Source organism: Myxine glutinosa, chromosome 8, assembly GCF_964187855.1.
Source record: "Myxine glutinosa chromosome 8, kmMyxGlut1.1, whole genome shotgun sequence".
In the NCBI taxonomy this organism is placed as follows: Eukaryota; Metazoa; Chordata; class Myxini; order Myxiniformes; family Myxinidae; genus Myxine; species Myxine glutinosa.
Window position 1 is genome coordinate 41,822,791 of NC_136268.1, and position 24,789 is coordinate 41,847,579.

At 41.9% G+C, this 24,789-nt stretch overlaps 1 protein-coding gene across 1 annotated transcript in view; it reads right to left on the bottom strand.

Moving 5' to 3' along the window:
- Positions 1-13,493: 13,493 nt before the first annotated feature.
- Positions 13,494-24,789, bottom strand: part of LOC137432431 (bifunctional heparan sulfate N-deacetylase/N-sulfotransferase 2) — a 493,706-nt gene continuing 482,410 nt past the window's right edge. Inside the window, exon 17 of the mRNA XM_068124366.2 lies at positions 13,494-14,392. Within this exon, the coding sequence (XP_067980467.2) occupies positions 14,267-14,392 (126 nt within the window). The 3' untranslated portion in view covers positions 13,494-14,266. The remainder of the gene's footprint in view (positions 14,393-24,789) is intronic.

Sequence of the window (24,789 nt, forward strand, 5' to 3'; positions counted from 1 at the left end):
ACGATGTATATTCCTAATAAGCAAGCGGAGGTATCATTGAACATGTCATGTTTTAGTCAAATAACACCGGTATGATCTTCCAAATTATACATTTTGCTAAACCGTTTATCTGTCTATAAAGATTTTCAGGCAATTTGGCCTGCATTATAATAGAGAACAACATATGCTATACAATATACAGTGCACTCAAAGTTAATCATCAGAGTCGCCATCAGAGTCATTGGCATCCTGAGCCACGATGGCATCATCCTGCACCATGTTGGAGCATCCCTGCAGCTTACACACAACAGTGCACTTCAACCCATTCAGTATGCAGGAGCAATCTGACGGTCGACACGTCCTTCTGCATGTGCATGAGATGAGATTCAAGACGACATCTGGAGCTGGTAGACCCGCCATCCATCGGATTGTGAGCGAACCGCCATCATCGAGTTCCCAACCATGTCCTGCTGATGGTGTTGGGACGTCTGGTAGGTTTTCAAGGCTGCGTCGCCAGATAGCCGCCTGATAGTTGGCCCTAAGCGTATGCTGCATCAAGGAGTCTTCACAAGGCGGCAATTGTCCAGATTCGATCTGGCCCTTCTTTGCACAGAACATGTGATAACGGAGCGAATTAACACCGACGATCTTCGTGTTCTTGGCGTACAGCTGACACGTGAAGGCCTGAATGCTATTGAAGACGTCTGTTGGTACATTCCACGAAGATCCCAGATCTGTGAATGCTTGAAGATACAGCTCATTCGCTTGCACAAGCTTCAAAGCCTTTATCTTTCCTTGGCTAGCCAGAGCACTCACAGTGTCACACCCGCTCCATGCATGAAGCCCTGGCAATGCACTGCAAACTCCAGACCCCAATACCGCAGCCAACTTTCCAACGTCGATCATTCTGACTCGAACCTTTGTTCCTCGTCTGACGAAGAGCTGACTATCGATGGTTCTGCTGAGATGAAGACTGATGATCAGAACGTCGGTGTCATCTGCCACTAAGATGATCGTCTTGTAGTGGGTAGCGGCGTGCTTTGCGTGGAGAAACATACACGTGTCTGCTTCCTCATGGCTACATTCGAGTGCTTGCACCAACTTCCACCTATCGCGGGTCAGTACCAGACATTTTTCACCACAGGTGACATACAGTGTTCTGTTGCCTAGCTTTTCGCGATTTGTTTCATGTTTCCACGACTCCGCCAGAAACACAACCAGTTTCTCCTTTGTCTGGCTGCAAGCAAGGAGACGCCGCCAGTTCATGATTTTGTGTGCGGGTCTGATCTCGCTGAAACTGATGCCTTCATTTGAACCGCGGTTCACACGCTCAGCTGCTTTGATTGATTCTTCTGTGTATGTGTCAAAGACAACATCGATGCGCTCACTGCCTTGACCAGCGTGAAGCGCTGCAGCAAGGATGCGGTCAGATAGTTCTTCGAACGTGTCATTCTCGCCATGCATCTTTTGTATGAGAGCCATCGCATCAATTATTGTTGCACTTCGCTTGTCAACGTTCTCGGCTGGTTCCACAAGAACTTCCATGTGTTTCGCAAGTGCAGCTTTGTTCGTTTTTTTCATTGACCCATCAACGTTTGCCAAAGACCATGGTAACGGCCCTAGTGGGTGACAAAGGACAAGTTGCATGTCGAGGTTCCTTGTCTTGGCGATGAGTATCATGGTGGCAAACAGTTGTCTGTCAGCTCTCAGGACGATCTCCTTGTTTGTGCCCTTCACAACTTTCTGCTTGATCTTACCAAAGGTCTTCAAGTTTAGCTTGTTCAATGTGTCATGAAAGCCTGTTCCCTCTTCAAGACGTTTCTGGAAGCTTTGATACGCCGCTTCCCCCTTTTGCAGGGTGTTGAGTAGGTCATTAGAAACGTCCTCCCTCGCAGCCGCTCCGGTAGATATACTGAGAAGACATGACGGATCATCGGCGAATGGATTGGTCCAGTCATTTTCCAGTAGATCACAGATAGCTGTGACGCCAGACTCATCACGTTTGATGCGAGAAGTAGACAAGTCAGGGTGCTTGGCGTGAGATGTGTCGCTGCCATTCACAAGGATAGTTTCTCGTAGTTGCCTCAGTGCAGTAGCCCGATTTTCTGCAGTTAGATAGTATCGTGACACAGCCCCTTGTCGAAGACTAAAACCTCGTGTTCCTCCAGCTGTTTGCGTATCTTTGTTTACTGTTTCTTCTGTTGTCTGATCAACAGCGATTCTGGCAAATGGATTCCCTGGTCTAAGCTGTACGGAGAAGTAGCCTTGATTGAAATGCCAGTACAACTCGGGGCATGTTTCGTGGAGTTGCGTCATCTGTGCATAGTACACTGGTAGATATCTAGCATAGTTCACCTTGTTCATTGCGAAACACCAAGGGATCACTCTTCTGACACAAGCCAAGTGAAGCATCCAGTCGCCTTCTCTATCCGCACGAATCAACCCCAGCAGGGTCTCTACCATATCAATATACATCATCCAGAAGCGAGCCAGGTCTCCATGTTTGGTTCGCAGAAAATGTAGGTATTTCGCGAACATGTCAAAGCTCTGTACACATGAATCATCATCGAGAGCAGCAGCGAGAGTCTCGTGGCAAACATCCTCCTTGATGCTGCGAATTTTGAGGTCAGTGCTTCGAATCTGGGGTTCCTTGTCAGGATGATTGCTTTCTATCCACACCTGGAAGCCCTTCCAAATGATGCACATTAGTGCCTCGTACATCAACTTGTGGAGTCGCACAGCACGGTTGTATTGCTTGCCTTCCAGAACCCTGTTGATGGAACCTTCAGCGATTACTCCTGACTCAACAGCTACATCCCGAAGGCCTGCATCTCCAAACATTTTCCCAATGCCCGACATGAAGTTACAGATGGTATGGAAGTTCCCCATCATGAGCACGATTCTTCCATATCGATCGACATCTTTCCATGCTATTTCGGTCGCCTTAGCAAATAGTGCCTGGTCTAGCACCACCGGTATACGCTCAAGCTGAAGTGATGACATGATGTTCAGAGCTTCTCTGAGGATTTCTTGCACTGTTGCCATATCTGTGGCAGGCGCGTTTATAGTCGGCAGGTAGCCAACTACATCTTCTGTCACCTGAACACGATCTCTAGTCATGATGTTGAAACCAGTCCACGAACTGATTGTCTGGTCGCATGGTTCCAGCATGCGAGTCATAATCCATACGTGATTTCGGCGCTGCGCAAGGGATGTTGCGCCTGCAAGAGTGTCAGAAAGATCTGCAGGCTTGATTGCAGGTGGGCCCTCTCGTTTCCCACCGCTGTATATTGGAACTAAATCGCTGGATGACGGGATAGATCGCTTCTTATCTGCTTTGGATACTGCCGATGGAGGTTGGGGTGGCAAACACGACTGCGACTTCGGTTGGACGATGATACCGTTGACGCGATACGATGTTCCGCCACCACTCAGCGATTCCTCTAGCCTGTCGATGTTATCGAATGCTAATACAGTCGGGACCGAAGGGTGCACATGTGACGGAAGTGGTACTGTATCTTTCTCCACACTTGCTAATTTGTCTATGCATAGCGCTGTCTCGATTTCTTCCAGAACTGTGTACGAACATCCGTGCCCGAGTCGATTCAATATTCTGATGACCTCTGTATTACCGGTGAGCGTTTTCATGACCCACGGAAGTAGGACATGCTTCGATGTTCTGATGGTACCCCGGTGTACAGGATTGATGATATATTGAGCCATCGACCATACCAGTGTGTTGGCACGCACAGAGCTACCCCCACTCCCGCAAATCAAAGTATGCAGAAATACAGGAAGAGAATCTGGTATCTTCACGTAATCTGAAGTGAGTTCTGCTGGCTGAGGTGGCCAACGTTCATTGTAATGAGCATCTTTGATCTGGTGTCGCAGTGAAGTAGCTGCACGCACAATGTTACTTTCACCGTCCGTTCGTTCAAATGCTTTCACTTCTGCTTTCAGGTTTACGCACTCTGCAGCAATCTCTCGCTTTGTCAGATTATCGGGCATCAAGTATACATGGTGTTTCACATTGAAGAAGATGAGCGATTCTCCAAACTCTCTTTGTAATGTGCGCTGCAGATTCTTCTTGATGGAGTCACGAACATCAACTGAAAATGTATCTGAAGACAGGATATCTGTTGCAACATCAACTATTGGAACAATCCTCGGGTTCAAGAACAAGTCAGTGCGAATGAAATTGAATATACATCGTATCATTTCTTTTTTCTCGATATTATCTTCAATGTCAGTTTCTACTTGAGGTTTTTGGGGCCGTGTGTAGTTTCTATAGCAGGAGAAGTGGTAGTGAGCCTCAGCTGCAACCATATCTCGTGTAGTCAATGCCAAAACTCTCTCATCATTGCGAGCTGTCGCAGCATCTCTTATTGTCTTATCTGCTCGAAGTTCAACAGCCAAGACAACTGTTTCACGGGTACGACTGCCTTTTATGAATTTTGAAGCACGCTGGCAAAAAATGCATTTATCATCGTAGACCGTTGAAGTTGATCCTGTCTCTTCCCGTGATGATCGCCGTCGCACCGCATCGCCAGTATCAACTGAAGAACTTCTAGCTGCATTGGTCAAAGTAGCTAGGTGGTTTTTGTGAGTGAAGTCTGATCTACAAGCCCAATGGTATAATATTGGAATATTAGGAAGTTCAACTGCGCCTTCTTGGACTAGCTTTAGAATTGGATAAAAGTTTCTAACTGCGGCTGCGTCACACAATGTCTTCCAAGAACTGTTGCCCGCTGCCTTGCTTAGTTCAGAGAGTGGCGACTTCTTGCTGCACAGGATGCACGTTCCGGACTCAGGTTCAATCTTCGCCCGTTTCGCCTCGACACCGGCCATCTCAGCTGAAAGAACAAAAAGACTGACGTTAGATTACTCCGATATCCGAAAAGCTCGCCAGCTTACATAGACATACTCATCCAAGTCAGTGAACATGTTAGATGGCGCCACAATACAACTCTATAATAGAGTTGTATGTGGCGCCATCTAACATGTTCACTTTTAGTTCTTAAGCCACCCACCCCCCCCCCCCCCCCCCCTCAGAAATTAATCAGGTCACCGCAACAAATCTCAGACTGAGATATAGAATATAGAATATAGATATAGAATAGACTGACGTCACTTTCGGCACTGGGTTCTGTGGGTTGATTATCGGCGGGAAATTCCAACTGACATAGTTTCGGTTTGTGGAAAGTGCATGCCTTTTCATATATTTTTTGTGTACACTCGTGGTGGATGATATGTTTTAGTTTTTGAGTTATTTTTATAGACAGATAAACGGTGTAGCACAATGCATAATTTGGAAAATCATACCAGTGTTGTTTCACTAAAAAAAGTACAAGTCTAATAATAAAATATTGAAAAATATATGATTTTTTTTCGATAATTGATTTTTATAATAATTAATCTAAAACAAAATGCTTCATATTATTTTTTATTTAGACGGTACACATCGGACGTATATTTAGTCGTCAACCGCACATCGATAGCTAGTATAGAAGTCCAGATACACGTGCAACAATGTACCCCACCAAATGGGCATTTTCGAGCTGGGTGGTTTCAAAGATGGCGTCCATCCGGGCACTAAGCTACCGTTCTCAGATATCCATCACACCTTTTCTGACACTTGAGACATTGGTCTAATGGAAAATCATAATGAGAATTACTCCCCCCGCCGGAGCATTCACTTCAAAAAATGGCCGGTTGGCTCAAGGACTATAGACGTCACGACGTCGACCGATAACGCCCCTGCCCACATTATTACATCATTATAATACTTGTGCCAAGTTTGGTTTAAATCCATTCAGCCTGTTCTCAAGTTATCACATTTTTACCTGACATGACCTCCGACCTCACCAAAATCACAATCACCTCGATCCTCGATCCAGATCCATTTCGCTCTTTCACGAGCCTCGATCTTGTATACAAAAAAAAACAAAAAAAACAAAAAAAAAAAATCCTCACCGTGGCCTATGCGGTGGCCAATCAAGTTGTTAACCTTTGGCCTATGCTGACCTTTTGACCTCAAAATCCATAGGCTTTTCGCTTTTGACCAACTCTACCATTTTGTGAAGTTTCGTGAAGATCAGTTTAAAACATTGACCTGTAGGACAAAAAAACTGTGATTGACATACAGACAAACAAATGGACATAATAACACCCACGACCGAATCTTCGATTTTCGAACATTATTACATCATTATACATAATTGTACCAAGTTTGGTTTAAATCCATTCAGCTCTTCTCAAGTATCACATTTTTACCTGACATGACCTCTGACCTCGCCAAAATCACAAAATCACCACGATCCTCACCTTTGATCCCAAAATATAATCATTTCATCTTTGCATCATAATATATACTTATACGAGCTTTGGTCAAAATCCCATCACCGATTAACAAGTTAGAACAGTAACAGAATTTTTAATTAATGGGACCTCTGACCTTTGACCTGGTGACCCCATAATCTAATCAATTCATTTTTTTCATCATTATAGTACTTGTACTAAGTTTGATTTAATTCCCTTAAGCTGTTCTCAAGTTATCACATTTTTACCTGACATGACCTCTGACCGTTGACCTCTTGATGCCATAATCCAATCAGTTCTTCTTTGCGTCATGTATATATATACCAAGTTTGTTCAAAATCCCATCACTGGTTCATGAGTTGGCATGGCAACATAATTTTTACTTAAAATGACCTTTGACCTCTTGACCCCAAGATCTAATCAGTTCATCTTTTCATCATTATACATACCATAAGTTTGACTTGGATACCTTCAGCCATTCTTAAGTTATCGCGGTAACGAAATAATTGTAACTAAACATGACATCTGATCTTTAAGCTCTTGACCCCAAAATCGAATCAGTTTAAAAATTGGCCTTTGTTGACCTTTTGGCCTATGTTGACCTGAAAAATAATTGGTGGTTCAATTTAATGACCTGATGCGCAAATCCAGTTTAAATTTCATGTCAATCGGATGAAAATTGAGGATTTTGGAAATTTGACAAAGTTGTTAACCTTTGGCCTATGCTGACCTTTTGACCTCAAAATCCATAGGCTTTTCGCTTTTGACCAACTCTACCATTTTGTGAAGTTTAGTGAAGATCAGTTTAAAACATTGACCTGTAGGACAAACAAACTGTGATTGACATACAGACAAACAAACAGACAGGGATGAAAACATAACCTCCGTCCACATTCGGTGGCAGAGGTAAAATACAGTGTACAACATTTTCAATGACTTGATAACTGGTCATGGAATTACCATAGCAACCTTCAGCATCCACAACAATTTAAAAGCGTATCCACTGACCTTTGTTGTGTAAAGTTAACTATAGTTTAATCAAAAGTTATGTTCAGTGAATGAGATGAAGTCAATATGTACTTTAAAAAGCATGAGGAATACAAGATGTATCAAGGGAGAAGGATTCTAAATACATAATAGTTTGAACAAGCATCCCATTGCATTACAGGATCAAAAGGCCACTTAGAAAAATTCTACTTTTCAATGCAGGGTGATGGTGATGGTGATGGTGATGGTGATGGGATGCTATTAAAAAGGCAGTTACATACCATGGTTGTAAGGAGGTAGTTATGACACAAGAGAGGGTAAGTAAAAAGGGGGGTGGAGAGGGGGTCGATTAATTACATATTATTGGACCGTGCCTACATATATTACATAATATGTAGACCTTCAGACACCACAGAACCTTTAGACCCCTTACACTGCTTTAGAACCCTCGGACCTTAGCACCCCTTGGACCGTTTTAGAACAGTCAGGGCTGTCAGGATGGCCTAGGGGTACGCACACTCGTCGCTGTCTAGCTTGGGTTCGATTCCTGACCCAGCTAAACTGTCAGTCCGGTGTTTCACATGCAGGGTGATTCATCAAGATGTGTGCCATCCCTGAAATGGACGTTAGGCTGGGTGTCTCGTCTGTCGGCATTAGTTGGCGGCTGTTAAAGATCCCTCATTGTTCTTCGGAAAGAGTAGGACAGCAGCTGAGCTGTCTATATGGGTTCAATTGTGCACTTTATGGTAAAAGCATTAAATCTCCCAGATGTGTAACGGGGACCAAGACATTACCTTTACAGATATGGGCCACTTCCTCGAGTGCCCAGGGTGACCGGGAGGTCAATGACCTTTGGCCCTATAATTTGCACACATTATGCATATACAGCCTAAAATGATGATATATACACAAAGAATTAAGTTAAGCACCCCCCCCGTTTTTTTACAACCTCGCACATTACAAGGTTGTTGTCGTCAAAACAGTGTAATATACCCATGTTATTGCTATATTTTCTGGAGAAGTGATATTATGGTCACATAAAAACATAACAATCATGCCGTTTTCAATATTTTATTCTGAATAATTTAAGGTGAAATTTATTGGGAATTTTAGGCATCTTTTCACCTCAATTTAAGTATGGAGCTATAGGTCCATCACGGACAGTGTGGATGACGTTTATGTTTTCTAACGTACAGTCATTGTTCTGAGAAGACCTCTAGCGATCTTTGCGTCAATAACGTGTGTAGGACCCACGGGATCGGATCACTGACTCAACCCTACGTCTCATAGACCCTGTAAGCCGTCGTATGCGTTGCTGTGGCAGGTTGTTCCATTCCCGATGTAATGCACGTTCCAATTCATCCAGATTGGCTATTGGAGGGACCATCGTACATATACACAAAGGAATACATATACACAAAGAATATATATTAGGGGGTGCTTAACTTAATTCTTTGTGTAGGGGTGCTTAACTTAATTCTTTGTGTATACTATGAACATCATGTTTGATACCTGAATGCAAAATTACACAAGGTTGTTTTTTTTGTTTTTTTTGTATACCAGATCGAGGCTCGTGAAAGAGCTAACATTAATCACACAAAAAGTCAAACCGACACAAACCGACATAAAACACAAAATAAGGGGAGCGGTAGACAAGATGGGGAGAGAGGGGAAGGACACAAACACAATATTTAAGAGCAGGGACATCGAGAGAACTGTGGGAGGGAGAGGGCTTGGGGGGAGGTGGGAGAGGTATAAAACATATGGACACTGCAAGGACTTCCAGGAAAGAAGTTAGAATTTCAAAAAAAAGTGTATCTGGGGTGAATTAGCGGGGGTAGAAAAGATCAAGGTTTTGGATGGGGGAAGATAAGAGATGGTGGTGAACAGCTGTTTTAAAGACCTGGAGGGGGGAGTGGGATTGAAGGGAGTGGGGGAGTTTGTTCCAGAGGCGGGAGAAAAGGGGAATGAAAGAGTGAAGGTGAGCAGAGAGTCTTGATTTTGGCAGTTTAACCATAAGAGGGTTGCAGGCAGATCTTGTGCGACCTGTAGGAATATTAGGGGAACAGAGCACAGATATAGCTGGGGGAGCAAGGCCGGAGAGGAGTCTGTCGAAGACAGAAAGACCACCAACCTGCCTGCGGTGAGTGAGTGAAAGGCCCTCGGAGTTAGCTTCATCGCGGGAGATTCCAATGATTCTGAACGCTTTGGTTTCAACAGCGTGAAGCCGAGCTAGGTGTGAGGCAGGAGCACCAGCCCAGAGGGGGGAACAGTATTCCATTGAGATGCTGATGAAATCCTTGTATGTGGTGAGGAGCTCAGGTGTGCAAAGGAAGGACCTCGCACGACGGAGGATGCCCAGTCGGCGACTGGCTTTGAAGGCCAGCTTGGAAATGTGTTTTTCCCAAGAAAGATCATGGCAGATAGTGAGACCCAAAAGCTTGAGTGACAGAACTTCTTGGAGAGGATTGTTCAGAAAGTAGATGGGAGGGTTTTCCAGTCGGTCTTTTCGGAGTGACATAGTAAGAGTGTGAGATTTGTCAGGATTGAAAGACATGTTCCACTTGTTTGACCAGTCTGTGATTTTTTTTGTCCAGGTCAGCAGAGAGTGAGGAGGCTGCAGACTGCCGATCTGAGGGATGAGGAATGGAGCGGCAGAGAGTAGAGTCATCAGCAAAGAGATAGAGAGGATTTTCCAGAGAGTCGGAGAGATCATTGATGAAGACCAGAAAAAGCACAGGGCCCAGAACACTACCTTGGGGAACTCCAGCCTAAACAGGAAGGGGAGCTGAGAGAAATCCATTCAGGGCCACATGTTGACTATGACCAGAGAGGAAGTCCACAAGCCATGCGTGGAGATTTCCATGGATACCAAAGGAGGAGAGTTTGGTGAGCAGAGCGGGGTGCCAGACCGTATCGAAGGCACGTGATATGTCAAGGGAGACAGCTCTGATTTCCTGTTTGGCATTGAGGACCTCCATCGATTGTTGAGACGGCAGAAGCAACATGTCCAGAGTAGAATGACCTGGTCTGAATCCAAATTGATGATCGGAGATCAAGCCATTGGAGAAGAGGAAAGATTTGATATCCGAAGCAATGATGGATTCCATGACTTTGCTGATAATTGGGAGCAGGCTGATTGGTCTGTAGTTGCAGGGATCTGTTTTTGCACCTTTTTTGTGTAAAGCGGTGATGTTGGCAGATTTCCAAGATGCTGGCAGATGACCTTGAGCATTTAAACTTAAATGTAGATATTTTACCATCCTAATGTCATCTTAAGGTCATTTAGTGACTTTTGACCTTCTCTGGACATTATCTAGTCAGGCATCAGGCAAGCTTAACTGATCGTGTCAAAGGTGTTTGTGTCAAACACATGTCATGTTTGGTATCAAAGTGTAGCAAATACCATGCACATTGCAGAGACGTTACTTAAAATGAAATTCGTTCTTAAGTAAAAGTGTCACCTAAAAACCTACTCTGAATTATGTCATGTATTTTGTGTTGCAGATACCGTAGTATTAATGGGAAAATGATAGTGTGTCGGTGAATTAGTCTTTCTTTGAATTGCATTAGTCAGCTTCAACTGATCACTTCATTTTTTCATTGAAACTTAACTGGTGTTTAACCTATTGCCACCTTTCCTTTGTACATTGCAGGTAATACTCACTGTCTTTGTCTCAAGTATCTGCACTCCATCCTTCCATCAAGTAGAAAGTAGCATAGTAGCATATAGATACCTAACAATAGAAATCATCTAACCCGATGCCATAAACATTTCCCTGCTTTTTAACATGGCTAGTACGCGTTTCATTGTTGTAGACCCCAATCAACCAAGCACATCTAAGCAACCCAGGGTAGAATCAGCTGTACTAACCAATTGGGAACAGTGCATAATTTGTCAAGAAGACACAGGTGAGCCACTGCGTAGTCCTGTCAGATCAACACGAGAAGCAACCAAAAGTGGTTACAAGAGCCTTGCAGAGATTCTGTACAAATTTCAAGAGATAGATTCCATTTTGGAAGACCTGATATCCAGATTGGATGATGGAGCGGGTTTGGAATTCACTATGACGGCACACAGTGCAAAGTGGCATGGATCATGTCGTACGAAGTCTTGGCCTATTCCATGCTTTAAGAGGGTGCGGTACTGCGGTACCGTGTCTCAATTTGCAGGAATTGGGAAGAAGAAGGCATGGGCAACATAGAACTCCTTTCCCGATGTTACTGAAGCATTTGATGAACTTGCACAGATGCCTGTAGACATCAGTGAGAAATCTATGGCTCTCATTGAGCGCTTTGTTGTCCTCTTATACCACAGAACAAGTGAGTTGACTGAAGTCAATGCCAACAGAAAGCAGCTATTTGCTCAAAATGCACGTGCTTTCGAGAACATTCCTCCAACCCAGGCAGCACTCGCAGAACCTGTCAAACGAGCTGCCTACCAAGCCAACTGTTGGAACCAGTCACTGGCGCTGAACCCAGAGCTTCCGACTCCATCAGACTGGGGTTGGACCAAAGACACCGGTGAGTGGCAGCCCCTGTGGACCAAACTTCCAGAGGCATCTCGAGTCTGCTATGAATTTATCAAGTGTGGTTGTAATGTCTTGTGTCATGGTAATTGCAAGTGCACAAAAGCGGCCATCGCTTTCTCTGATCTGTGTACCTGTCCATGTGAAGTCTAATGTGTTCCTGCAATGCACATTTGAACACAAGGGCTGCAGTGCATCGAGCACTTGAAGATATAGTTAATGCAGTTTGAACCTTGACCAAGTTAAGCTGAGTAGTACAACTTGGACTGTGAATGCCATGCAGATACACTTTGGTTTTAAGACAACTGATGCATATTTCAGTAGATATAGACTATTAATGCTGTGTCTACATGCAAATTAAAGCAAGTCTATGCACACTTAAATATTAGCTTTCTTTCATGATGGAGGAAGCACAAATTAGTCAAAAATGTAACATATGAGATTTTGTTATTTATTGTTATTCATGTGAAAGTTTTACCCACTTTTCGGTAAAATTTAACCAAAACTGTTTTTTACTTATGTACCAACTACAGATTGAAATTAATGGTCTTTTAAATATTTAGGTATCATAGCTTTCTTCACAGAAAAGGTGCTTTATATGACGTAAAAAAGAAGAAAAATTAGAGGTAAAAGTTCATTGACCCCTGGCGGCCATGTTGGAATAGGTACAATGTGGCCCATATCTGAAAAATGTTACAAATGGTAAATAATAACACTCAGGAAAATTTGGTGCTTTTACCATAAAGTGCACAATTGAGGTACTTAGCAGCTGAACTACTCTGGGGAAGCTTAGAACCCTTTCATATGCAGGAATTCCTGACTATTGCAGTGCCTGTGGGTGCAAGTATTGACCTTATTGAACCCTAACTAGACCAGTGTGTGTGTGTGTGTGTGTGTGTGTGTGTGTGTGTGTGTGTGTGTGTGTGTGTGTGTGTGTGTGTGTGTGTGTGTGTGTGTGTGTGTGTGTGTGCTAACATAAACCATAATGCAACTTCTTTATTTGTACACAATTGTTTTGTTTTTTTTCAACCCGTTTTCTGACTCTCTTCTTCTGACTCTCCATTCACCTTCACTCCTTCATTCGTCTTTTCTCCCGCCTCTGGAACAAACTCCCTCACTCTCTTCAATCCCACTCCTCCATCCAGGTCTTTAAAACGGCTGTTCACCACCATCTCTTATCTTCCCCCATCCAAAACCTTGATCTTTTCTACCCCCACTAATTTACCCCAGATCCACTTTTTTTGAAATACCGACTTCTTTCCTGGAAGTTCGAGCAGTGTCCACGTGTTTTATACCTCCCCCACCCCCCCAATCCCATGCCTCCTCCCCCCAAGCCCTCTCCCTCCCACAGATCTTCCGTTGTCCCTGTTCTCTGCTGTTTTACTTGTGTGCTTCCCTCTCTCTCCCCATCTTGTCTCCCGCTCCCTTTATTGTATGTTTTGTGTCCATTTGTTTAGTTTTTTGTGATTGATGTTAGCTCTTACACGAACCTCGATCTTGTATACAAAAATAAATAAATAAACATCAACTTTTAAACCCCAACAACCACTCCTGCCATATTTCGCTTCTTCCACTGACCTTTGAGCAAATAATTATCAAACCTTGCACTTTCACTTTCTTTGGCACCACCGAAGGTCTCTACTATTACAAAAAGGGAGCAGCCATCAAAAGCACAGTATATTCGCTTGTGGTCTATAATCCCACTCATGTCGTTTATATTAAAACAGGTTTCTACAAACCAAACAGTCTACATCAACAAAGCATATGCTCTTGATACAGAAGTACAACCAAAATGCTCTTTCATTCAATGTGAATGATGCGATATTTTCGTAAGTATTACGTTTTAAAAGAATACAGAAGCATTCGTTGGAACATTATATGTCCACTCATCCCATTTGAGTGAAACAGAATATGTGACGCAATTCCAACAATTGTTATTTAAACAATAATGCAGACGTTCATTTGATGTGCAGCATTACAGGTTTCAAGGCTTCATTCATTTGAACACTGATTTAAAAATCACGCCATCTGGCAAATATGTGTGGAGCACATTTACCAGCAATCGAGTTTGATTAGTGTGTCACCACCTCTCAAAATGAATCCATCAACATCCCCAAAGAAAGGCATTTCAACATCAAATATAGGCATGGCTGTCTTTCATCAACAACAAACTGTTCAACATTTCCTGGCCTTCACAAAATCCTTGTTTTTTCCCATGGAGCAGATTCCTTCACCCACTCGCAATATCGTGACCTTCCATGTTGGACGTCTTCACGATTAATCGGCGTTTTGCTCTCGGTTGCTCTCCAGAAGACAACTTCAACACGAAAAGCTTGACACGTGAGTCATAAATTTCCGCAAACAATCGTAGCTCATGGCTTCGTTTTCTTTCTTTATTTATTATGTAGTCCACGTCCATAGTACTCGACCTCTTCGTTTTTGAAAAGCAGTGCTCACCGAGGCTGGGACGTAAAGAGCTCTTCCCGGAGCCACAGAGGTAGAGGCAGCCCCAAGCGATTGAGCATTTTGACCAAAGCCAGGTTGTGGGTGTGGTAATACTCCAACAAAGCCACTCTTGCCTACCACACAACACAGGGAACAAAAAGACATAACAACTATAGAATATAATGCCTAAAATTGCTAACACACACACAGATATATATATATATATATATGTATCTTGCAGTGTTTAAGTGTGGAAAATTTATGAGGAGTTTTCAGCTAGCTCAACAGCGCAGTGGGCTGTCACTGCGAAAGTGATGGAGGCCCTTGGTTCGAGTCCCATGTTGAGTTAGAGTTTTTCACACTTAGCCCTACGCAGGAATTTAATTGCTGTTTATAAAATATATATATATCCTATTGTTGATGTCTGTGCTTGTCCTATTGTTCACAACCCCACTCCTCCTCCCTCCAGCCTTCTCCCCAAGTGAATTCAAGCCTATAAACTGATAGATTGAATTAATGTGGTGTTGGTGTAGCACAGGCATGGTGGGTCTAATGGCCTCGTCCTGCATCAGAGTTGTGTATTATCCATAGAGAAATTTTCACAAGTAAAAACAGCAATCTTTCAGATGATTGGATGTACTTATATTGAGAAAACTAAAAACTATCCACAATAGTTCTAATTTGCCTTTTTGTTACTTTTTGAGCTTACGGTGGCTTATGGCAAAGTGTTGGATTTAATTTTAGGTTGTCCTTAGCATCACCAAGAAAGAAAAGTGTCTTCGTTGTGAAGCACAAGACAATATGAGAGGTTTAATGCTGCAGATCCTGTTTGAAGGCAATGAAATATGATGACATGCCAAGTTGCCAACACACACTCGTCTTTTTGCAGCTGTCCAGCCCTGATTACCTTAATTATAATTGTAATCTATAATTAGCATAAAGAGCATTCACTTAGCTCAGTAAGCATAGTCCATCTTTATATTCTTGAGAAAATGGAAAATGCTCTCATTTTTTTTCAGGTTTGCAGAAATACAAAAGCAGTTTGCTGTTGAAAGCAGCCAGAGGTTTGTGTGTAAAAATACACACAAACATGGTACACTTCCTCCTTTAAGACTTCCCATATGATTAAACACTATGTTCTCATAACATTCAGTGAGAAAACTTGGATCCAGCTTCTTCACCACCCATTCTCCCCTTACTCTCAATATTCCCCTTGCCTGTTCTTCCTCCAAGTGGCCCTCTGTCATGTCCCTCTTTCCTGATGTTGGTGTGTTTTCCCACTTTTCACAGTGTTCCAGCTGTTGTGTCGTGCCGTACCGTGTCTTGTCCTGTCTTGGCCTGTCTTGTCCTGTCCTGTCATGTCTTGTCCTGTCCTATTCTGTCCTGTCCTATTCTGTCCTGTCCTATTCTGTCCTGTCCTATTCTGTCCTGTCCTATTCTGTCCTGTCCTATTCTGTCCTGTCTTGTCCTGTCCTATTCTGTCCTGTCTTGTCCTGTCCTATTCTGTCCTGTCTTGTCCTGTCTTGTCATGTCGTGTCTTGTCCTGTCTTGTCCTGTCTTGTCCTGTCCTATTCTGTCCTGTCCTGTCCTATTCTGTCCTGTCGTATTCTGTCTTGTCCTATTCTGTCCTGTCCTGTCCTATTCTGTCCTGTCCTGTCTTGTCTTGTCTTGTCCTGTCCTATTCTGTCCTGTCCTGTCCTGTTCTAGCCCTTCGAAGACCACTGACTGTATACAAAGTACACATCCCAAACTTTCAGATTATTCCAAAAGCTTAATGTCCTTTTGAAAAGCTCCCAAAAGTAAAACATTTCACCATCAAACACCCAAAACAACCAATACCAAAAATGAAACATGAAATGAGTAAATAAGCAATTATGACCTCAGATCCTGAACGTCTGCACCAGATGGTTACCTGGCTGACAGTATAGCAGGTAATTCTCAGATGATAAAATGTTCAATACAGTACACTGAAAAAAAAGAACCGAAGAGATTATAACCTTGACTCTGACATTTAAATATGAACATGTGGTTTACAACAATGAATACAAAGTGAGACACAAAAACGTTGAAGCTATGGAAATGTAACAAAATATTTACATTGCTTCAATGTGGCTGTCACCCCGTGCGTGAAAACTTCAACAACAAGGATAACAACAATAAGGAACTTCAGTGCATGAGGCCATCACGTAACACCAGATCCCATCAACATAGAAGATACCTCCAAATCCTGCCAATATCCCTGTACCCCAATATATAATTCCAATCTAAACCGAATAATGCTTCTGCTGCCACTTCCTTACTAGCCCAGGAGCATTAGCCAAAAAGGAAGGGGAAGCCTAGAAGAAATTAGCAGAAAGCTGATTTTTTGCACAGAGCTCCAGAATGTCATGTGGATACCCACAGTACAAAGTCCTAATGATTTCCTAATGATGGAGCTCACTGCAGTCTTGGGAACTTTCAACACTCCTAGAAATTGTTTTATACCCTTCCCCAGATATATGCCTCCTCACAATTCTATCTTGGAGTTCTACGGACAGTTCCTTGGACTTAATGGTGGAGCTTCTGCTCTGACATGCACTGTCAACTGTGGGACCTTATATAGAAAGGTGCGTTTATTTCTAAGTCATGTCCATTCAGTTGAATTGGCCACAGATGGACTCCAATGAAGTTGTAGAGATATCTCAAGGATGATCAAAGGAAATTGCTGTCATAGCAAAGGGCTTGAATACTTGTTGAATCAAGAACTTTCAGCCTTTAATTTTTTATTATTCTGTAAAAATTTCGGAAATAAATCCACTTTGACATTATGGGGTATTATGTGTAGATCAGTAAAAATAAAAATCTCAACTTAATCCTTTCTAAAATCACGCTGTAACACAACAAAATGTGAAAAAGTCAAGGGGTGTGAATACTTCGCCTTCACAGGCACTGTAATTCTTCCTTGTGTGATATGGGAATTAATTATAAATGCACATTATTTCTGAGAATATGATATAAAGTAACACCAAAACAAATCAATTATTGGACTACCACCTAAGGTGAGCTTTTAATCGCTTTATCACCTTAGTTATCCACAATGCGCAGAGATAGCACAATTCATCATCGTTTTTTGAATCGCTATTGGATGCATTGGTGGCTGACTGATGAGGACGCTGGACCGGCATCCCTGAGATCATGGGTTCAATCCCAGCTGGAGGCTGCAATGTTAAGGATTTGTATTCCCAGAATTCTCCCGAGAGAGTCACCATGTTGCTATCACACCGTCAACTGAAAGCTCAGCTAGCTTATTAATCACCTTCAGGCAGGGAATAATCTGCCAGCCCCATCTGGTCTGCTTTAACAAGTGGTGCCAGTCCACGAGGCGAGCACCTCGAAACCCGGGAGTTCAAGTATTCAACTGATGCTGCAAATAAATGAGAATTCATATTTGGAAAAGTGATTTGGTCCCATATGAACTGCCATTTTCAATCCAGGTTGTAAAAACGAAAAAAAAGTTCTGAAATATAAGTATGGAAATTCTGTTCTCTTCTAATCCTACCAAAGGTAATAACTTCCACAATCATATTATGTGTTTTACTCTTAAATGCTCACGTGGGACATTCCAATTTGAATCTTACTATAACTCACCAAATGTCTGTCCGTCTGTCCGTCTGTCTGTTCCCAGGTACCGCAAAAACGGCTGAACCGATCGCAACTAAATTTTGGGTGGGTATTCCTGGGACCCCTGGAGTAAAATAGGCTATATTATTTTTCCATTTTTTCCCCCAATTTTTAAAATTTTTCAAATTTCCAATTTTCCAATTTTCCAGTTTTTCCAAACACGATGGAATAATATTTACCGATATGAACAGTGATGTGGCTTTTATTGAAATTCTACAAATACTGTTTAGATTTTGATGATTTGCGTGTGATATGATTTAACGGATGTTTACATATATAAATTCATAAATCGTATGTTACATAAATCGTTTAAAATAAAAAAGCCTTCAATTTCTGATATTTTGCCTTTTCATTTGGGTCTCCCAATTGAAGCCCCGCCAGTGGGGCCGGTACTGTTGCTATTTACATATAATCTAGAGGTGCCTATATCCTGCTGATCAAAAAGACTTTCGAAATAAATAAATAAAGGGTTCTAAAGAACAATTATGCCACCGAGTCTGAGAGAGTCTATTCCAGCAATTTCTTCAGTCAGTTCAATAAGCGATAATAATAATGTGGATGCCAGTTTGAAACTCATCAGTGTTTGAAAAAAAAAGAAGACTTCACAAAATGACATTTTCTTCCAATTATTCAAAATCACAAGCAAATAAAGCTGCTGAATTCTACTAACACTATCGTCTCCTCCAATCAGTCGTCTTTGAGACAAAAGGGCCATAAAAGTAAAACTTCTTCCATGAACATGTCTGCTTCTTTAAGATTATTTAAAGGAAGAAAAGTAGGAGTGAGGATGCAGAAGAATATTGATAAGCTGTGTGGATGGGCTTGAGAGACCAGCTTGGTAAACAAAGAATAAATAAAAAATGAGTAATCTGGAAGACATCATCATGGTGCTGATTGAACAAAAGAGCAAAAAAAAAAAAAAAGGTAAATTATTTCAGACCATTCAGAAAATATTTCAGCAAAAAAAGAAGACCACAATAATCAGATGCACAGGTCCGCAGGGTAGCTGAGTTCGTAGCATGCTCACTATCGAGTTGCCATAGCCTGGGTTCGATTCCCAATGTGGTCAAACTTAATTATAAAGATAAACTACTGTTTTGATTGGTGCTGCACCTCAGAGCGGGTCGTCTTCGAATGTAAATGTAAAACTGGCTGTTCGTGCACATTTAATCTGTGGACTTCAAAATGATCATATGCTATTTCTCCAAAACATTTATATATTGTGTGCTGGTATACATGGCCAAATATCCTGCCTGTAGTTACCCTGCGCTCGCGAAGCGAAAAGCGGGGTTAAGCATTCATTTGGGTAACGTGTGCCGTGTGCCGTACATGTCTGCATTAAAATAAATAAAAAATTCTCGGCAAACGTTGGTCCGATTGACATGAAATTTTCACCATAGGAGCGTCTCCTCCTGTAGAATATTTTAATGATTATTATGACGTCATATATCGCGTGGTACAGGCGCCATCTTGGAAAGACTTCGCACCTCTATGTCTGAAACCACTCCATGGAAAAAATTGAGACCTGGCTCATTGTCAACTACTCCTATGGGGAATAAGATATGTTAATGGTGATGTCATCAGTGCCTTCGTTATGACGTCATAATTCGACAAATACAACACTTATCCATCCGATCATTATGAAATTTTTTTCAGCAACTGTTAGTCTGATGGACACAATTTTCACCATCGGAGCGCCTCCGCCTTTAGAATATCATAATAATAATCATGACGTCATCGGTCATGTGGTACAGGTGCCGTCTTGGAAAAACCAAAAATTGTTTCACCTCTATATCTCCAAAACCGCTGCATGGAAAAAATTGAGACATGGCTCATTGTAAAGAACTCCATATGGGGAATAGGTGTTAACGATGACCTCATTGGTGCCATAGATATGACGTCATAATTCTACAGGGAAAACGCTTAGTCAAAATGTTTGAAACATATTGAAACAGAGAGTTTGAAATGTATTGAGCGTGATCTATGCAACAATTATATTAGAGAATATAAATTTATGATGTCATCGCTCACGTGGTCTGGCAGCCATATTGGATCAAAGAAAAAAATGTTCAAAAACAGAAGAGTTGGCTCGCAACAAGTTGACCGCGCAGGGTAAGTATTCTATGAATACCATCTAGTAATTCAGTGTGATGAAGTTAATCATGGTAACTGTTTAATACAGCTGTAACATTTGTGGAGGGACTGTGTGTTAGAGCTGTGGAGGGACTCTGGGAAGAGTTTGAAACAGCAAAGGGCTTACCTTGTGTAGCCTTATGTTGGAGAATATAAATGGTTGCAGTTTTGGCCAAGAAAGCGATTTCAATGGGAGGAGTCCATTTATTTACATAATGCTGGCCAACTGGTGTAATTGATTAGGTGAGAGCTGATTGGTTATGTCCTTCATTCACGTGAGAGATGTGGGTGGATCTTTGTTTTTCATTTGTAGGTTGACTGCTCGACGTTTTCACATGGTACATACTTGGAGGCCTCAATGGTACACGTTTCTGTCTGTGCTGCCACTGATGATTCGCCAATAAGTGATAAAACTGTTCCAGCAGCTGAGGGGTTGTGTAGCATTGGGTTTCTCTTGCATGTACCATGTGTAAATGTCATTACAGCACAGAAATTCTCCTTGGAGCGAAATAAAATTCAGCGAAAGTTGTTTCAAATTAATCCAAACCTACGGGAAAATTGGACATTTTTTTAATCAGGCCAAAAATTGAACCTGCACAGTGTTTAAGGCAACCGCTACTTTGATTGCCCCAGAATGTTTAAAAATTTTCTTATTTGCTGTTAGGAAATATGATTTTGGAATTTCACAATACTCGATACAGTGTACAGTATTTAATAATCGGTTAATGCTGTCTGTCTGTTACCCCCAAAACATGGAAATGCTCTCGGAGACTATACATTGCATAAAAGTCGCTTGAAATTAATCCATAACCTGCGGGCAATTATAATACTGCCTCAATTTAGCCCTTTCAAACAGTACAATAATAAAAAGCCTCCTTTGTTTTAATGTTTCTATCGTGGTATTTTTACCATTAGTGGGGCGGCTTAGCCCAAATATTCAAAAGAATTGTGCATTTTGTGAAACAAGCACCAAATTTGGCACAAATGTACATTAATATGTTGCGAACATTTTCAGATATTGGGCCACTTGAAATTCCGTAATTTTTTTTTTCAAATTTTTTCAAATTTCGTAATTTCAAATTTTTCGGGTGACACCGTCACAATTTCGGTCTTCGAGGCCGGCCGATAGGCAAAGTGTGACCGGAAGGGACGAGGTTCTCCTGACCACGTGGCCCTCGATCTGGGAAGCGAGAGGCGTTCCATTAGTGGACGCGCCCCTCACGCCCGACTTTTGGGCGGCCCCGGCAGGCCGTTTGTTTTGACGTTCCGTGACAGGCCCCGCACCCCCACCTCCGGGCCGACCGGAAGCTTGTGCTGAGTACATCATACCTGAACAACTCAGTGAGGCAGAACACAGCAGTGCACACCAGGGTGACCCCTTCAGTGCATAAACCAATTAACCTGTCCACTGCAGGGCATATAGAAATGAAGTTATTTTCTGCATATAATAATAATATAAGTTCAGTTCTATATAACAATTTCTGTTATCACCACTACCACTACAACTACCACTACTACAAGCTTTGTCTGGAATTTTGTGGACTAACAGACAAACAGACATACAGACAAGCTGGGATCAAAACATTACCTCCTTCCACCATTGAGTGTAGAGGTAAACATCATGGAAATTATATCATGCCCTAGATTTAATTCATGCTTACCCGTGTATTTGCTTCACTGGTTCACAAGGTCTTTTGCATACATGTAATTCAGACTCTCGTCTTCATTGCTGACCACACAATGTTCGCAACATATTAATGTACATTTGTGCCAAATTTGGTGCTTGTATCACAAAATGCACAATTCTTTTGAATATTTGGGCTAAGCCGCCCCACTATATCGGCCGGCCTCGAAGACCGAAATTGTGACGTGTCACCCGAAAAATTTGAAATTACGAAATTTGAAAAAATTTGAAAAAAAAAATTACGGAATTTCAAGTGTCCCAATATCTGAAAATGTTCGCAACATATTAATATACATTTGTGCCAAATTTGGTGCTTGTATCACAAAATGCACAACAGGTTTGCTATGCTGCTACACTACATGGGCTTTCAGCTATTACTTTTTAATTTAGTAACAGGGGAGGGAAAAAAGAAACTTTTAAAATTATATATTTACAGCAGAATACAGTGCATTGCACCCTTCCTCCAATCAAATTGTTGATGTTCATCCACTCGCTCAGCCATCCCTTTTACCATCTATCCAGCTAGCATACAAATGCAATAAATATGTGTTCAGACATGAGGTTAAAAATAAAGATATTAAAATTCAGACAGAATTCCAGCCTTCACACTGTGGATTTGGGAAACGAATTAAACAGTCACACTCAAAAATTAAAATCACTACCTGGCTTTATTCGCACTAGCAACGGTACCCGCCCTACGGGCGGGGCTTCAATTGGGAGGCCCAAATGAAAAGGCAAAATATCAGAAATTGAAGGCTTTTTTTTATTTTAAACGATTTATATAAACATCCGTTAAATGATATCATACGCAAATCATCAAAATCTAAACAGTATTTGTAGAATTTCAATAAAAGCCACATCCCTGTTCATATCGGTAAATATTATTCCATCGTGTTTGGAAAAACTGGAAAATTGGAAAAATTGGAAAATTGGGAAAAAGTTGGAAAAATAATATAGCCTATTTTACTCCCAGGGGGTCCTAGGATTACCCACCCAAAATTTCGTTGCGATCGTTTCAGCCGTTTTTGTGGTACCTGGGAACAGACAGACAGATATTTGGTGAATTATAGTAAGATGATCATTCATGTGTGTGCTGCTTGTCAGTATTTTTATTATTGTTTCTCCATTATTTTGTTGGATCATTTCATTTAACGCAAAACACGTGAAAATAAACTTTCATTATTTTCATAAAATCACTAATAATTATAAGACGCGTTGTCCTATTTGCATCACCTTTTGCCAACTTATGTCGACTTCAATTATGTGAGCAAGGAATGCACCTTGAAAAAGAAAGCTTAAAATAAGATAAATATTTTGCTTGTGTGGATGTCATAGATAACATGCATGTATAAATGTTGAGGTGAACTCAAATACTGCAACAATAGTTGTGCATCAGCTCACAGTTGTCATCCTCTAATTGGATAGTTATTCAAGGCAGTTGCTATGGAGCAGTTTGTTTTCTTAACAGTGAAGAGTAGGCCAAACTTAATTAGTTTCACAAAGCCCATGACAGGTTCATCCACAGACAAACTGAAAAAGAACATCAGGCGCATCTTAAGACAGTGCTCTCTAACATGTCTACTTGAATAACAAAGACCTTGGTTTCCCATGATGCTTCCCCCACAAATTGCTGTCTGGACTGAAGGCGTTGCTCATGATGAGGCAGAATTTATGAACTCAATGTTCACTTCCAAAGGTCATGTACTGAACCCTTCCCTCTCGATTCTCACCGATACCTCTCCTCTCTCTCCGCACAACTCCCCTCCTCTCGCTGCTTCAAGGACACGATGAGTTTTTCACTTTGGTTGATACACTGCATCTGCGATGGGCCAAGATGGCGTCGGTGCATGTTTTTCCAAATGTAGCTCCACTGCTCTTCCTTCTCCTCTGTCTGATCTCTTCAGCCTGTCCTTAGCGTTATGCTAGCTTCCATCTGTTTAGACAAAACGACACTCTTATAGACAAGAAGAGTGCAAAAACAGATCCACTCAACTACAGGCTAGTAAACTTACTTTCTAGTTATCCCTCGCCCCTCTGGCAATGTCGGAGACGAGGACATTCAAATGAGCTCCGTCCGACCGACTGAGCGATCATCCATCCATGTACTTTTGTGCACTCGAGATTCCAAAAATCGGTGAACTTTGCAGATATCTTTCACATTGCAGATATCTATTCCTCGTGACATTATCTCATACCGTATTTCAAAAACTGTTCAACATTTCGCTTTCATATTAAACAGATCTATTCCTCATACCACCCAAAAGATGGGGGGGGGGGGGGGGGGGCATAGCGAATCAGCTCCTTGTTTTAATTAAAGTGATGAAGCCTGTCATCACAGCTTACATCAAAATTATTTCTTCATCCTAAATGGTCTGATATTTGATCATCAGCTCAGGTTACACCCGTGTCACTCACCTTTGGAGATGCTGTTGCTGCTTATCTTACAACAATGGATGAAGGCAGCAAATCCTAAAACTAGGTCATGCTCGTACACATCATTGACAATTGACACTGTCTGACACCCAACCGGGCTTACCAAGCTATGTGAAACTGTATGCTCCCCTATGACATTCAAGGCCACTGTCCCTTCTGGATCATTGACTACCCCCACAAACATAATTAGCACATAGATCTTTACCTCGGTGGCGGAGGTTATGTATTTACCCCTGTTTGTTACTTGCAAAATCTACGATTTTTTATTTTTTATTTTTGTATACTGAATCGAGGCTCGTGAAAGAGCTAACATTTATTTCACAAACAAATCGACCAGACAAACAAAATATACAAAAAGAGGGAGCGGAAGACAAGATGGGGAGAGAAGGGGAAGCACACAACCACAACATTTGAGAGCAGGGAGAAGTGTGGGAGGGAGAGGGCTTGGGGGCAGGAGGAGTGGGAAGGGGAGGGGGGGGGGGAGTATTGGGGAGTATTTTGGGGAGTATTTTGGGGGGGGGGGGGAGTATTTTGCAAGTACGTATATTGGTTTGTCGTGTGTGTTTGTCTGTATGTCAACGCCTATATGCCACAATTTTAAATTGATCTTTGCAAAATGAT